The sequence below is a fragment of the Hyperolius riggenbachi genome, chromosome 1 (assembly GCF_040937935.1).
Source record: "Hyperolius riggenbachi isolate aHypRig1 chromosome 1, aHypRig1.pri, whole genome shotgun sequence".
Taxonomy (NCBI): domain Eukaryota; kingdom Metazoa; phylum Chordata; class Amphibia; order Anura; family Hyperoliidae; genus Hyperolius; species Hyperolius riggenbachi.
In genome coordinates, this window is record NC_090646.1 from 254,206,211 (window position 1) to 254,219,609 (window position 13,399).

Sequence of the window (13,399 nt, forward strand, 5' to 3'; positions counted from 1 at the left end):
CCTAGGGGAAAACTCAGGTGAAAAAAGTGATTTGCATATGGCTCCACGTGTTTGCATGCTTACTCCAGGTGGGTGATTGAGGCTCTACCGAAACCAAAATATCACCAGGACAGCCAGGCACTTGGCGTTGTGTGATAGAAAATAAATATGGCAAACCTCCACATTCTTCTCCCTGCAGGGTCACTTTACCCTTTCATATTAAGAAACCAGTATATTGCATTCTGTATGTCATGCTCACATTTCCAGGACAATATAAAGCTTAGGTACCAACCACATGCAAAATGCTACTGTGATTTCAAAAATAAAAATAAATGATTAGAATAGGTTACCTGAGCAGTTATCTATATACATGGGACATGGAAAACTTCTTGTTTCAGGCTGTGCAGTTGAATTTCCATCTGAATTTACCCAAGGGAAATTGGTAAAACCTAAAGAAAAAAAAAATTAAAATATCAAATTGGTTCACAATGCTACTGTAAGTCATACAGAAATGTAAAACAGTAGAAGGTTGTGGAGAACTGCTCCTCTTCACCTAACCTACCTCAGTAAGCAAAGTACTCCTCCTTACAAACTACTTGAGTTAAAAATGTTCAAACATACAAACAAACAAAATGGTCTCCAGGTGCAAAATATACATTACTCTTTTTATTGTTTATTTTTGTTGATACAAGTGACAAAATTGTATAAATTGTATTGTAAGTAGTTTAACTACCTTGGGACCAGTCCTTTCCCTTTATAAACAGTAATTGGCTCACAGTAATCACGAGGGCTCCTGGCCGAGATACGGAGGTCTGCTGACAGCGCAACAGCAGAGCGAGTGGGCTGCAACATCACAGTACTGACACGAATGACAAGAATGGCAGGCGGGCAGAATGTGGAATTTAAAATCTATGCCTTGGCAGGCTTAGACGTAAACTACGTACATTACTATTCTGGTCTGGAACCAATTAGAATAAATTAAAAGCACATTGAAACAACCAAAAACATTGTTTATACTATATGTCCAAATTCAGAGTTGTCCGAAAGTAGATCAGTTATCTGCGTACCTACCTGACCTAGCTTACAAACAAATTCGATTTACAAACTCCTGGAACATAACCGGTTTATAAGATGTTTAAAAGACCACCTACATTTTTTTTTCCAGATGAAGCTTTTAAAGTGGAACTAAACTCAGAACTTCCTATCCACTCTAAACCATTAGCCCCAGCATGATGCCCATTTTGGGAAAGAAAATCTTTATTAAAATTCTAAAAAAAAAAAAAAATTACGTTTCAACTTCGTTTTACTTTGCAGGGAGCACTGAAAGTGTTAAGCCTCAGTGTTTACTGTACAGGGAGAATTGCCTCAGCAAAGCCCCTGCAGATGCTGATGAGAACTTATTAGACACTTTGATTTGGTTTAACAAACACACAACACAGAGCAGTGAATTTCTTCAGCAACTATTTGTGGAATAAAGACTTTTCATTGTGTGCTATGCTGTGAGTTTGGGTCCGCTTTAAAGTTGAAATCCTGTTTAAAAGATGTCTGTTACCTGTTGACAGAGGCGCTTGGTTCTTCTACTGACCCTATATGCTATTACTCCGTTGTTATTGCCTGATGAAGTGGGATTAAACCTGCAGAACGCATTGAATTTTTGGAGTATTGTGAATAAACCAACAATATTTGGTGTCGTCTTGGAGGAGGCAAGTCCACCACTACCTCCTCTTTTTAAAAGTTTTTATACTATGTTGGTGCTTCCGTTATACATACTAGTATATTGTCTATTGTCTCGTCCACCCTTGGTGAAGTGGTGTTGCCCCATCTTTCCAATCTACAGAGAGCGGCTTCTTAACCTGAATGGGATCAGGTCTAATCTCCCCACCTGCCATTGCAGTGGTTGCCTTTGTGGTAACCATGGTTTGTGAGTATTACTTTTTTGTGATTACCTACAGGGGTTGGACAAATTAATGGAAACACCTAACATTTTGGCATCATAATCTTTGAACATGTTTTAAGCAATCAAAACTTGACATATGTTACATTTCTTTCATTATTTTTGTTATTTGATTTGTTTAATTAAAATAATTGTTAAAACCAAAGTTGGTTAGAATTTTTAAAAATGGCAGATCTCTCAGACTTTCAAAGAGGCCAAATTGTTGATGCTCGTATGGTAGGCGCTACTGTAACAGAAACTGCCCGAATGCTTTGCATTTCAAGAGATACTGGCCCATATGCAATTCCTTTTTTCTCCTAAGTTTTCTTCTAGGTGAAATTTTTACAACTTGTCATAAAATGCCTTTTAAGCCACCAGTAAGCAAGAAAATACTCAAAATAAATTTGATTGTACTTTTTCACCAATTTTTGGGTACCTTTTCAATTGTAAAATGTTGAAAATTTAATTTACAGAGAATAAGAAAATTATCTCTTAAGAGATAACTCAAGTGAAAAAATGAATTGCATATGGGCCACTGTCTCAAAAGTAATGACTGCCTTTGAAAGAGAAGGAAAAACGTCCTCAGCAAAGCACAGTTGTGACCGAAAGTCGAAGTTGCCTGAGAGAGACCGTCGGACTCTAAATTGAATTGTTGGAAAAGCTCGCAAGACCACAGCTCCTAAAATCACTGCAGAGCTGAATGAACAGCTACAGAACACAGTTTCCACAAAAACTGTTTGTCGGGAGCTGCACAAATCTGAATTCCATGGAAGAACTGCAATTAAAAAAACCTCTGCTTTCAAAGACAAATGTTTCAAGCCGTTTAGAGTGGTGTAGAAACCACCAGAATTGGTCCCTCGAGCACTGGAAAAATGTGATTTTTTTTCTAACGAATCATGGTTTACCTTATTTCCGACCTCCGGCCGAGTGTACGTTTGGAGACAGCCGAAAGAAGCATTTCATCCAGTCTGCCTTCTCCCAACTGTAAAACATGGCGGGGGTTCTGTGATGATCTGGGGTGCTATTTCTTGGAAATCCGCCGGGCCAATGATTTCCCTTCACGGAAGAATTAACAGCCGAGACAATTTAGGAATTTTGGGCGATGAAGTACATCCTATGGTTCAAGAACTGTTTCCGGGGGGGAATGCCATCTTTCAAGATGATAATGCCCCAATCCATACAGCTAGAATGGTTAAAAATGGCACGAGGAACATTCTAATGAAGTTCAGCATCTCATCTGGCCACCACAATCCCCAGACCTCAACATTATTGAGCATTTATGGACGTTATTAGAGATTCAAGTAAGAAGTCGATTTCCACCGCCATCATCTCTAAAAGAACTGGAGGGTGTTTTAACTGAAGAATGGGCTAAAATTCATTTGGAAAAAATTCACAATTTGTATGAATCAATACCTCAGAGAACTGAGGCTGTAATTGCCGCAAAAGGTGAACCTACACCATATTAAAATATATTTACTTGATTATCAAGGTGTTTCCATTATTTTGTCCAACCCCTGTATAATCTGGTGTCAAGACTTACTACACTATATTGGGCTCTTGGTTTCCTTTTCTTACAGGCACTGTGCACAGGATTGCTGCTATTACCTAACTCAATAAACTCAATACTACTATGTTGTTAAATAGTTTTCATTAGAGCATTTTCTTAATTTACTAATCTCTGCATGCAACAAAAAACACTTTCAGGATGATACCCCTGGTTAGCTAGCCATCAGCTGCATTAACCACCCTGGCGTTCAGTTTCCCCAGGATTTCCGTGCAAAAAGTGTTTCAATTAATTTCCAATAATTTGCAACCATTTTTTTTTTTGCAACCAATTTTTTTTAATATTAAATTTAATACAGATTATTGTATTGAATTCAATTTAAAAAAAAAAAAAGTGTTTTCTGCAAGATGTTGATGATGCTGTGTGACCCTGGTGTCATCAACGCCGATCAACGGGGGACATGTGATCGCTGAGGAAGAAGCAAAATCCGCCAAGGGACATGGAAGAAGACACTGGGGAAGCTATCAGAGGTACGCGACCAGGGATCAGCATGCCAATGGTGAGTATAAGACCCAGATGTATAGGTAGAAGATGTGCAGCCAGGTATAGTTAGCCAGATGTGCAGCCAGGTATAGTTAGCCAAGTATAGTTAGCCAGGTATATAGCGAGCCAGGTGTTTAGCCAGGTATATAGCGAGCCAGATGTTTAGCCAGGTATATAGTGAGCCAGATGTTTAGCCAGGTATATAGTGAGCCAGATGTTTAGCCAGGTATATATAGTGAGCCAGATGTTTAGCCAGGTATATAGTGAGCCAGGTGTTTAGCCAGATTTATAGGTAGCCAGATGTCCCCCTCCCGATCCCCCCCCCCCTCAGCTCGCTGTGGGTAGCGATCTGTGCTACCCACAGTATGCAGAACAAGCATCCAGCCACCCTAGGGAATCCCTGGGCAGCCAGCGGGGCAGAGAATGTGCGGGGGATCCCCCTTGTATGTGGAGGCTGTGCTGGCGAAGGGATCCCCCAGCAGCACTTCCTCCTCCATCTCCGAAGTCTCGTTCTCTGTACAGTTACATTACGAGACTTGGTGACATCACCAAGCCTCGTAATGTAACTGTACGGAGACCGGGACTTCGGAAATGGAGGAGGAAGTGCTGCTGCCGTCGCTGGAGAAAGCCCTCGGGTGAGTAAATCTATTTACTCAATGGGCTTAGAGAGGGGGGGGGGGAAGAAGATCGGGAGGGGGGACATCGGGAGGGAGGGGGAGGAGGGGGATAGGCCGCCCGCAACAGCCACAATAGAAGGGGGATCCCCCCACCCGCACAGAGGGGGATCCCCCGCCCGCAACAGCCACAATAGAAGGGGGATCCCCCCGCCCGCACAGAGGGGGATCCCCTGCCCGCAACAGCCACCATATAAAGGGGTTCCCCCCGCCCGCACAGAGGGGGATCCCCCGCCAGCACAGCCTCCACATACAAGGGGGATCCCCCGCACATTCTCTGCCCCGCTGGCTGCCCAGGGATTCCCTAGGGTGGCTGGATGCTTGTTCTGCACGCTGTGGGTAGCACAGATCGCTACCCACAGCGTGCAGTCAGGCATCCAGCCATCCTGGGGAATCCCTCTGATAAAAAAATGCAGCCGGCGGGGCAGAGAAACAGGAAATCTCCCTGTCGGCATGGACGAGCTCAGCTCGTCATGAACGTTTTTTGCAAGTTTTTGCTGGACGAACTCAGCTCGTCCATACCGCCAGGGAGGCTACAGAAACTCTGTAATGAAAAAAAAGTTCCCCTGGGGGGTACTCCCCTCGGTAGGGGGATGCCTCTGGATCCTATGGAGGCTTCCCCGTCCTCCTGTGTCTTATGGCCCATACTCACGGGCAACTTCTAGGGCCTATTGCCAGCACACGTGAGCGTGTGGGCGACAGCTCCTCGCCAGGTCCCTCCGAGTACACACGCGGAAGAGGGACCAGCGGCGCGACTGAAGCGGCCGCCGACGTTCCTCCTCCCCCGCCGGAACCTCCGTATACTTCAATGGAGGTTGCTGTCGCTAGTCCGCGTACTCACGCGGACTAGCGACAGTTGTGGCGGAGTTGCGGCGGCGACTGTCGCCAGGCGATTGACTGCGCCAATCACCCGGCGACATCAGCGATGAGCGACGGTTCGGGGTGCGCGCCCATGCAACTCTGCATACTCACGGGCGACCTGTCGCTGCAACACGCGCGCGCCGCGACGACATTTGTAGCCCGTGAGTATGGGCCATTACAGTGGTCTCGCTGCAGCCCACTGAATGCACAGCCGACAATTTGTCAGGCTGTGCAAAATGTACCTTTCCTTGTTCTAGCGGGGGCGCTGTTGTGGTTCTCCGCATGGAAATAGGCAGAAATAGCCGATCTCTGTCGGGTCCGCTCTACTACGCAGGTGACTTGCGCGTGCGCAGTAGAGTGGACCCGGCAGAGATTGGCTATTTCTGCCTATTTCCAAGCAGAGAGCCACTACCGCGCCTGTGATGGAGCCGGGATGGTAAATATTTACATGTCCGCTGTTCAGTGGGCTACAGCGAGACCACCGTGGGACACAGGAGAATGGGGGAAGCCTCTATAGGATCTAGAGGCTTCCCCCTTCCGAGGTGAGTACCCCCCCAGGGGCATTTTTTAAGTTACAGATCCCCTAACTCATCAGCAACTGGCTGTGATTTGCTCCCTGCAGGTTCCTCAGCACTACTGTTTAGACCAGTGGTCCTCAAACTAAGGCCCACGGGCCGAATGGGGCCCCCCGCAGCTTTTTCACTGGCCCCCCAAACCAAAATGTATAACTTATAGATGTGGCCCACTGCACCCTTAAATATCAGCGGCACACATATAGAATAGTAGTGCTGGCTTCACCCATCCACATACTGTAGAAGCCAGTGAGCAGTCATTCCCTGGCTTCCAATCCAATTCTGCATCAGGTGACACTGCTGTAACTGGACGGCACATCACCTGGGAATGCTTCACTGGTACACAAAGCAGTTCTTCGGGGCGCCACATAACTGAATGGCTGCTGCTGGGAGGTCTCCTCTGGGCATGGGGGGGGGGGGGGGGGTGAAATCAATACCTAGATTCAAGGTAATGTTTTTCAATATAATTTTATGTATGTGTCCCCCCCCCCAGGCAGTCTGAAGTATGTTGACCTCTGGTTTAGACTGTAGCACCCAGGAATGTTTGAGAAGAGCAGAGATACATGTTATGGGAGTTGGTGCTACAGGAAACTGCTAGTGTCCGGGGTGTAACTACAAATTATGGGGCCTCCAGCAAAACTTTGATGGGACCTCCAGTGCTCACATCCTATTCCTTGCCTCCCCCTGGTGACCCTCACAGCCTGGGGGCCCCTCTCACAAGGGTCATGATACAGGTGTAGCCACCATAACCTTCTTCACACCCATAACCAGTGTAGCCACAAAAATCACCTGATCTGAAGATGGACCCCTGTATCGGAGGGTGTAAAGCAGTAGTTGGGGCCCCCCTGCCATCAGGGGCTGCTTCTCTGTAGTTACGCACCTGGCTAGTGGGGCGACTCCTAACTATTTCAGAAGTGATATGACATCAGCTGATCAAGGAGCTTATACACATGAACAAACAAGCAAACAAGTTCCATCACAATGCGCTAGGGAAAATATAGTGGAGGTGAGCTTTAAATGCAGCCTTAAAGGGGAACTGAAGAGAGAGGTATATGGAGGCTGCCATGTTTATTTCCTTTTAAGCAACACCAGTTGCCTGGCAGCCCTGCTGATCCTCTGCCTCTAATGCTATTAGCCATAGCCCCTGAACAAGCATGCAGCAGATCAGGTGTTTCACACTTTAAAGTCAGATCTGACAAGACTTGCTACATGCTAGTTTCTGGTGTTATTCAGATACTACTGCAGAGAAATAGACCAGCAGGGCTGCCAGGCAACTGGTATTGATTAAAAGGAAATAAATATTGCAGCCTCCGTATACCTCTTACTTCAGTTCCCCTTTAAATAAAAAATCCTTCATTTACAAAAGACATGTTTTGCTGTTAATTACAGTTTTACGCTACTAGAAGTTCTGTGGATTTCCTGACACTTTTATTAGAAACTTTGTAGCTATAATAGCACACTTCATACCAAATTCTGGAGTTCTACGTACACATTTTTATCAAGGTACGTGGGAACAAAATTACCTACAACGAAGCCAAAACAGAATGACTCACACATCTGCGTTCCCATCAGGTCACATGGTTTCTATTTTAGTGCCTGTGCTAGGTAGTGAGTTTGGCAGCTGTTCTGTGCATCAGTTTCTAAAAGTAGCCCCACTGATTACACTATGATCTCTTACACGTGGGAGAGGAAAGGGGAACGTTTACTATACGCTGTGTATAATAACACGTATGGCCAGAGAGTTATCAGCTCTCTATAGTTGGCCAAAATCAGTGATCCACAACTGTATCACTAATTGGGGGCAATTGAGGATTTATTTACTAGAATTAGGTTATAAGCTCACTTTAACAATAGAAAGCAATTACTAATATAATTAAAACACTATGGGGCAGTAACATTTTTAAGTCTGACACAATGTAGTGTACGTAGCCTGAGGCAAGACTCATTTCTCTTTGTGTACAAGCTCTTTATTTAGCTGATGTGGAACGTTCACTGCTAGACTGCAATCTTCAGAGAGAGCTATGTCTGGCTCCACCCACATCCATTCTATAATGTCAGTGTAAGGAGCAGCTACCTCACCTACACATCCTCCAGATAATTCCTTATGATGGGTTGCTTCAGGTCACATGTCAGGTCAAAAAATAGCTGTAGAAACTTTATTCAAAGGTGAATTAAGTGCATTCTTGGTTTGTTTTTGTTTTTTGGGGGGTGTTTTTTTTTTGGGGGGGGGGGGGGGGGGGAGTGCCAAACAGACTCATCATGAGGCTACAGCCTTGCAACACATTTGGTTGCTATGGAGGAGGGAAGAGGGATGATGGCAGAACAGATAACAGAATGGCTTCCAGTTAGTGGTATGAGGAGGGGAATAATGTGCTTGGGCATCACTGTCGTTAGAGATCTGGTGTATCAGATCTTAAAGCAAGGTAACTGCGCTAGATGCAGTACTGCAGGTCTGCACGCATTACTGTGTCTTTAAATTAGCTGACTAGCTTTATCCTACAGACCAGATAAATAGCAGGCACTGCTTGGTAAGTAACCATTCCCTTCCCTTGAGCAGTGGCTGGAAAGTGTACTGGTTAAGGGCCAGGGGCCGACATAGGCCCGTGCAGGTCAAGCAGCCCCACAGGGGCCCCATGTCCTCTAGGGCCCATGCAATTGCACCAGTTAGGGCCTGATTATCCTCTAGGCTTTTCTCCATGCATTTCTCTTTAAAACTTAAGAGCAACAGCGGTAATAACTTGTACCTCAGTCATATACAAGTTTAAAATGTGTGCTACATTAATACAGTGATTACAGAATGTGACCTAGATTCATGTACTTTTATCTTAGCACTGTTTGGATCCAACCTTGATCTGTTATGACCACGCCCACTCGAATGGGGCCCGCTTCATTTATTCTGCACAGGGGCCCATCGCTGGCTTTGTCCGCCACTGTTAAGGGCTCTGCCCCCTATGGTGATCTTGAGCGATGGCAGCACTCTGGGCACCTCCTGTATTGCTCACCTCTGAAGCTAAACGTATACCATGGCATTTTTATTTAACACCTCGTTGCAGTAGTACAAAGGAGATGGTGACAATTAGGAGCGATGCATTTTTCATATGCAAGGATTCAGACTTCATGTAAGATAACCAGATTTACACAATATATTTTTAGAATGAATCCATAAAAATATCACGTCCCTGTGTTGCTCTGAAAATCAGAGATAAGCAATTGTGGTCAGCGATTCGGTCTGTCAAACAAAATCATGGACAAAGAAGAAGCTCTTCTCTTGCTTTATCGAAAAGATTGTTCATTTCTCGAGTGTATACTGTGATGTTCCCTCAGACTGTCAGATTTCCATTAAAAACAATGGACTCTGTAAGATAAGTCCAGAGAACTTGTTGACCTCTCTGTTTTACTGAATAATGTGGGCTATGACATTTTATCAAAATATTATGATTTATTTAAGACAGCAGAATCTTCTCATTTAGCTCTGCACAGTTTAAATGACTTTTCCACAGAATATGTCAGCATATCTCTTAGAGATGGTACGTAAAAAACAATATTCACTACCCATTAAAGAACCATCTGATCAACTTCATCAGATGTTGATGCAGCAGACTGATCAGAAATGATCAATAAACAATTCATTGCAAGATCTGCCATGCAAAAAAAAAAAAATATATACTGACTGGTCCTGCTTATACTTAAAAGGAACCTAAACTGAGAAGGATATGGATTGTTCCTTTTAAAATTATACCAGTTGCCTGACTCTCCTGCTGATCCTGTGTCTCTAATACTTTCAGCCCCAGCCCCTGAACAAGAATGCAGATCAGGTGCTCTGACTGAAGTCAGACTGGATTAGCTGCATGCTTGTTTCAGGTCTATGATTCAGCCACTACTGCAGCCAGAGATCAACAGGACTGCCAGGCAACTGGTATTGTTTAACCGGTTCAGCGCCGCAGTGCCGAAAATCTCATGCATCCGAGCAACGTTCACCTCCCATTCATTCGCCTATAACTTTATTGCTACTTATCACAATAAATTGATCTATATCTTGTTTTTTTCCGCCACCAATTAGGCTTTCTTTGGGGGGTACATTTTGCTAAGAGCCACTTTACTGTAAATGCATTTTAACAGGAAGAATAAGAAAAAAAAAAACGGAAAAAATTCATTATTTCTCAGTTTTTGGCCATTATAGTTTGAAATTCATATACGCTACCGTAATTAAAACGCATGTATTTTATTTGCCCATATGTCCCGGTTCTTACACCGTTTAAACGATGTCCCTATCACAATTTATGGTGCCGATATTTCATTTAGAAAAAAAGGTGCATTTTTTCAATTTGCGTCCATCCCTATTTATAAGCTTATAATTTTAAATATTATAATAACCTATTCTCTTGACATGCATAATTAAAAAGTTCAGACCCTTGGGTAACTATTTATGTTTTTTTTTTAAATTGTATTTTTTTTTTTAATAAAAAAAAGTGTATGTGGGTAATTTTTGGTGTGGGAGGGAAACTGCTAATTTTAAATGTAAAATTATATATTTTTTTTATCAAAAATGTATGTGGGTGCAGTTTACTATTTGGCCACAAGATGGCCACAGTGAAAAAAGTCCTGGATGCGAACGATCTCGCATCCAGGAACTAAAATACTGGGGAAAAGTTTCCTGGGGGCAGAAATACCGCGCTCTCTGGAGAGAAAGCGTCGGTATTTCTGCGGGGAAGTTAGATCAGTGAATGGGAATTCCATTTCCATTCACTGATCGGGGGGCTAGCGGCGAATGCGCGCGCGGGCACGCGCCCGATCGCGCGCACCACGCAGGGAAAACAGCAGTGCCTATCTGGACGAGAAAACTCGTCCAGATAGGCCGAACTGGTTAAAAGGATTCATCCATATCATCTCAGTTTAGGTTCCCTTTAAGTTAATTAGTGTCCCCCTAAAATTGGCCCTAGAATACGATACATACCCTACAGGTTACATACATAGACAGAGGAGTTAGATTGTGAGCCCGTCTGAGGGACAGTGAAGTGACAAGACAATATACTCTGTACAGTGCTGTGGAAGATATTGGTGCTATACAAATACTAAATAAGAATGTCATAACGCATGCATGTGCTGAAGAACCTTTGTGTGTCTGACACGTGTTTCATGACCAGAAGTCCCTGCTTCTGAGGCAAAAACAGTGTGTAGAAACAACAGTACACATTATACCTTATATGCCTACTTGCAGGTTTGCCATAACAGTTTGTGGAAAGAGTCACCTACAGGATAATCGAAGCAGGTCAATTGGGTGCATGCTCACTGCAGTGCTGCGCCTGACCTGGGCGTCACCATAGAGTGGCGCAGTGGGATTTAGAGTGTAATTCGGATGTCGGCAATAGCCGGACCCCAAATTACTTCACCCTCCAGGTTGCTACGACTCATAAAGGGAATACTATAGAACGTAACTCCATTTGGAATTTTAGCAGAAGCTGGGTGAGCCATCATTTGGCTGACTCTTTCATTTTCAATACAGTAGAATCTCGTTATAGTAAACCTCTGGATATAGTAAACTCAGTCTTCAGGTCCCAGCAAATGTGTCTGTATAAATATATAATGTATGACCACTTCTGATATAGTAAACTTCCAATATAATAAACTACTTTTCCTGGTCCTTTGATGTTTACTATAAAGGGATTCTACTGTATTATCTTTAATACCCGATTGATGTTTTTATGGATACTGTATCGCTGTTTCCTTGAGGGTCCATGGCTACCTTCTATTTGTTTTAATTGTTAAACATCAAAAAAATTAGGATTTTAAAGTCGGAGTCACAAGGTACCATACACTGAGGAATTGGAGTCAGGAGCTTTATGTAGACTCCACAGCCCTGGTAATAATTTTAATACTACCTAAATATTCTCAAATCATAATTATGCTATTACATGAACAAAGGGTTTTCTTTCATTTTCTGAATATGTTATTTTATTTGTAATTTATTTACTTTTACAGCAGTAGTTAATCTTTAAAATTATACACATGAAAATATAATTTCCTAATTAATCAGTCAGTCTTTTTCATTAATTTTGTGCAACATGTTACATTTGCACATGTATGCACTTTATTTTCTCTATTCTGTTTGAAAATGTTACTGTTCATAATAGTATAGTAATTATAGTATGACGGTATATACTGCACAGCTGAGCGATTTCAGCAGGGACAGATGTATCACAATCATATCAAATTATCTCATCTCATGCTGTCATAGTATCCAAACTTTAGCAGGAATAACACCCAAAGCAAGACATTAATTTACATGTGACAATCTCTACACACCCTTGCCTTTTCCACTGACATATTTGATAAACTGCCCATAGAGCTACAGGCTCACCCTCCACACTAAAAGCAGTTGACGTCATGTCTCCCGTCCGAGAAGCCCAAGTCCTTTATTTTAGGAAAATATAAAAACCTAAAGCCATTCACACAATCAGAGGGCAGTGGGATGTATAGTAAGAATACAACTGCATTCCTGCTAGCTGTATGACACCTACAAGTGAATATACCTGTATATAACAGTGGGGTGTTAACAACACAGCAAAGCTGGCCGTACAATTATAGATCGCCAACCCACTTGGTAAAACTATTGACTACTCTCTAAGCCGACCACACACAGGATTGAGTCCTACCACACACATATGTCGTTTTAAAGAGAATCTGTATTGTTAAAAATCGCACAAAAGTAAACATACCAGTGCATTAGGGGACATTTCCTATTACCCTCTGTCGCAATTTCGCCGCTCCTCGCCGCATTAAAAGTGGTTAAAAACAGTTTTAAAAAGTTTGTTTATAAACAAACAAAATGGCCACCAAAACAGGAAGTAGATTGATGTACAGTATGTCCACACATAGAAAATACAATCATACACAAGCAGGCTATATACACCCTTCCTTTTGAATCTCAAGAGATCATTTGTGTGTTTCTTTCCCCCTGCAGCTATCTTCCACTGAAGTGTCAGGCTGTTTCTTCCTGCAGAGTGCAGACAGCTCTGCCTGTATGTAATTCCTCAGTATGTGAAAGCCCAGCCAGCTCAGAGGAGGATTTATCCAGCTTGTAAAAGAGAAGAGAGAAGCTGCCCTAATCTAAATAATACACAGGCAGTGTGCAGAGAGGGGGCTGGAGGGGGGAGATGCATCACAGAACCACAACACTGAAGAACTTGGCAGCCTTCCAGACACAGGCTGACAAGTCTGACAAGAGAGGGATAAGTTGATTTATTACAGAGATGGTGATAGTAAAACGTGCTGCAGTAAGCCAGAACACATTAGAATAGCTTTTGGAACTTGTAGGATGATAAAAAACAGGATG

At 43.2% G+C, this 13,399-nt stretch overlaps 1 protein-coding gene and 1 long non-coding RNA gene across 5 annotated transcripts in view; one reads left to right on the forward strand and one right to left on the reverse strand.

Annotated features, from left to right (window-relative positions):
• Positions 1-13,399, reverse strand: part of BTC (betacellulin) — a 103,594-nt gene that overhangs the window by 40,226 nt on the left and 49,969 nt on the right. For all 4 annotated transcript variants that reach the window (XM_068232959.1, XM_068232966.1, XM_068232954.1 and 1 more), the window contains exon 2: positions 330-428. In XM_068232959.1, coding sequence (XP_068089060.1) covers positions 330-428 — 99 coding nt within the window. The remainder of the gene's footprint in view (positions 1-329; positions 429-13,399) is intronic.
• Positions 8,159-13,399, forward strand: part of LOC137504493 (uncharacterized) — a 40,634-nt gene continuing 35,393 nt past the window's right edge. The window contains exon 1 of the long non-coding RNA XR_011019492.1: positions 8,159-8,232. This is a non-coding gene — a long non-coding RNA (uncharacterized lncRNA). The remainder of the gene's footprint in view (positions 8,233-13,399) is intronic.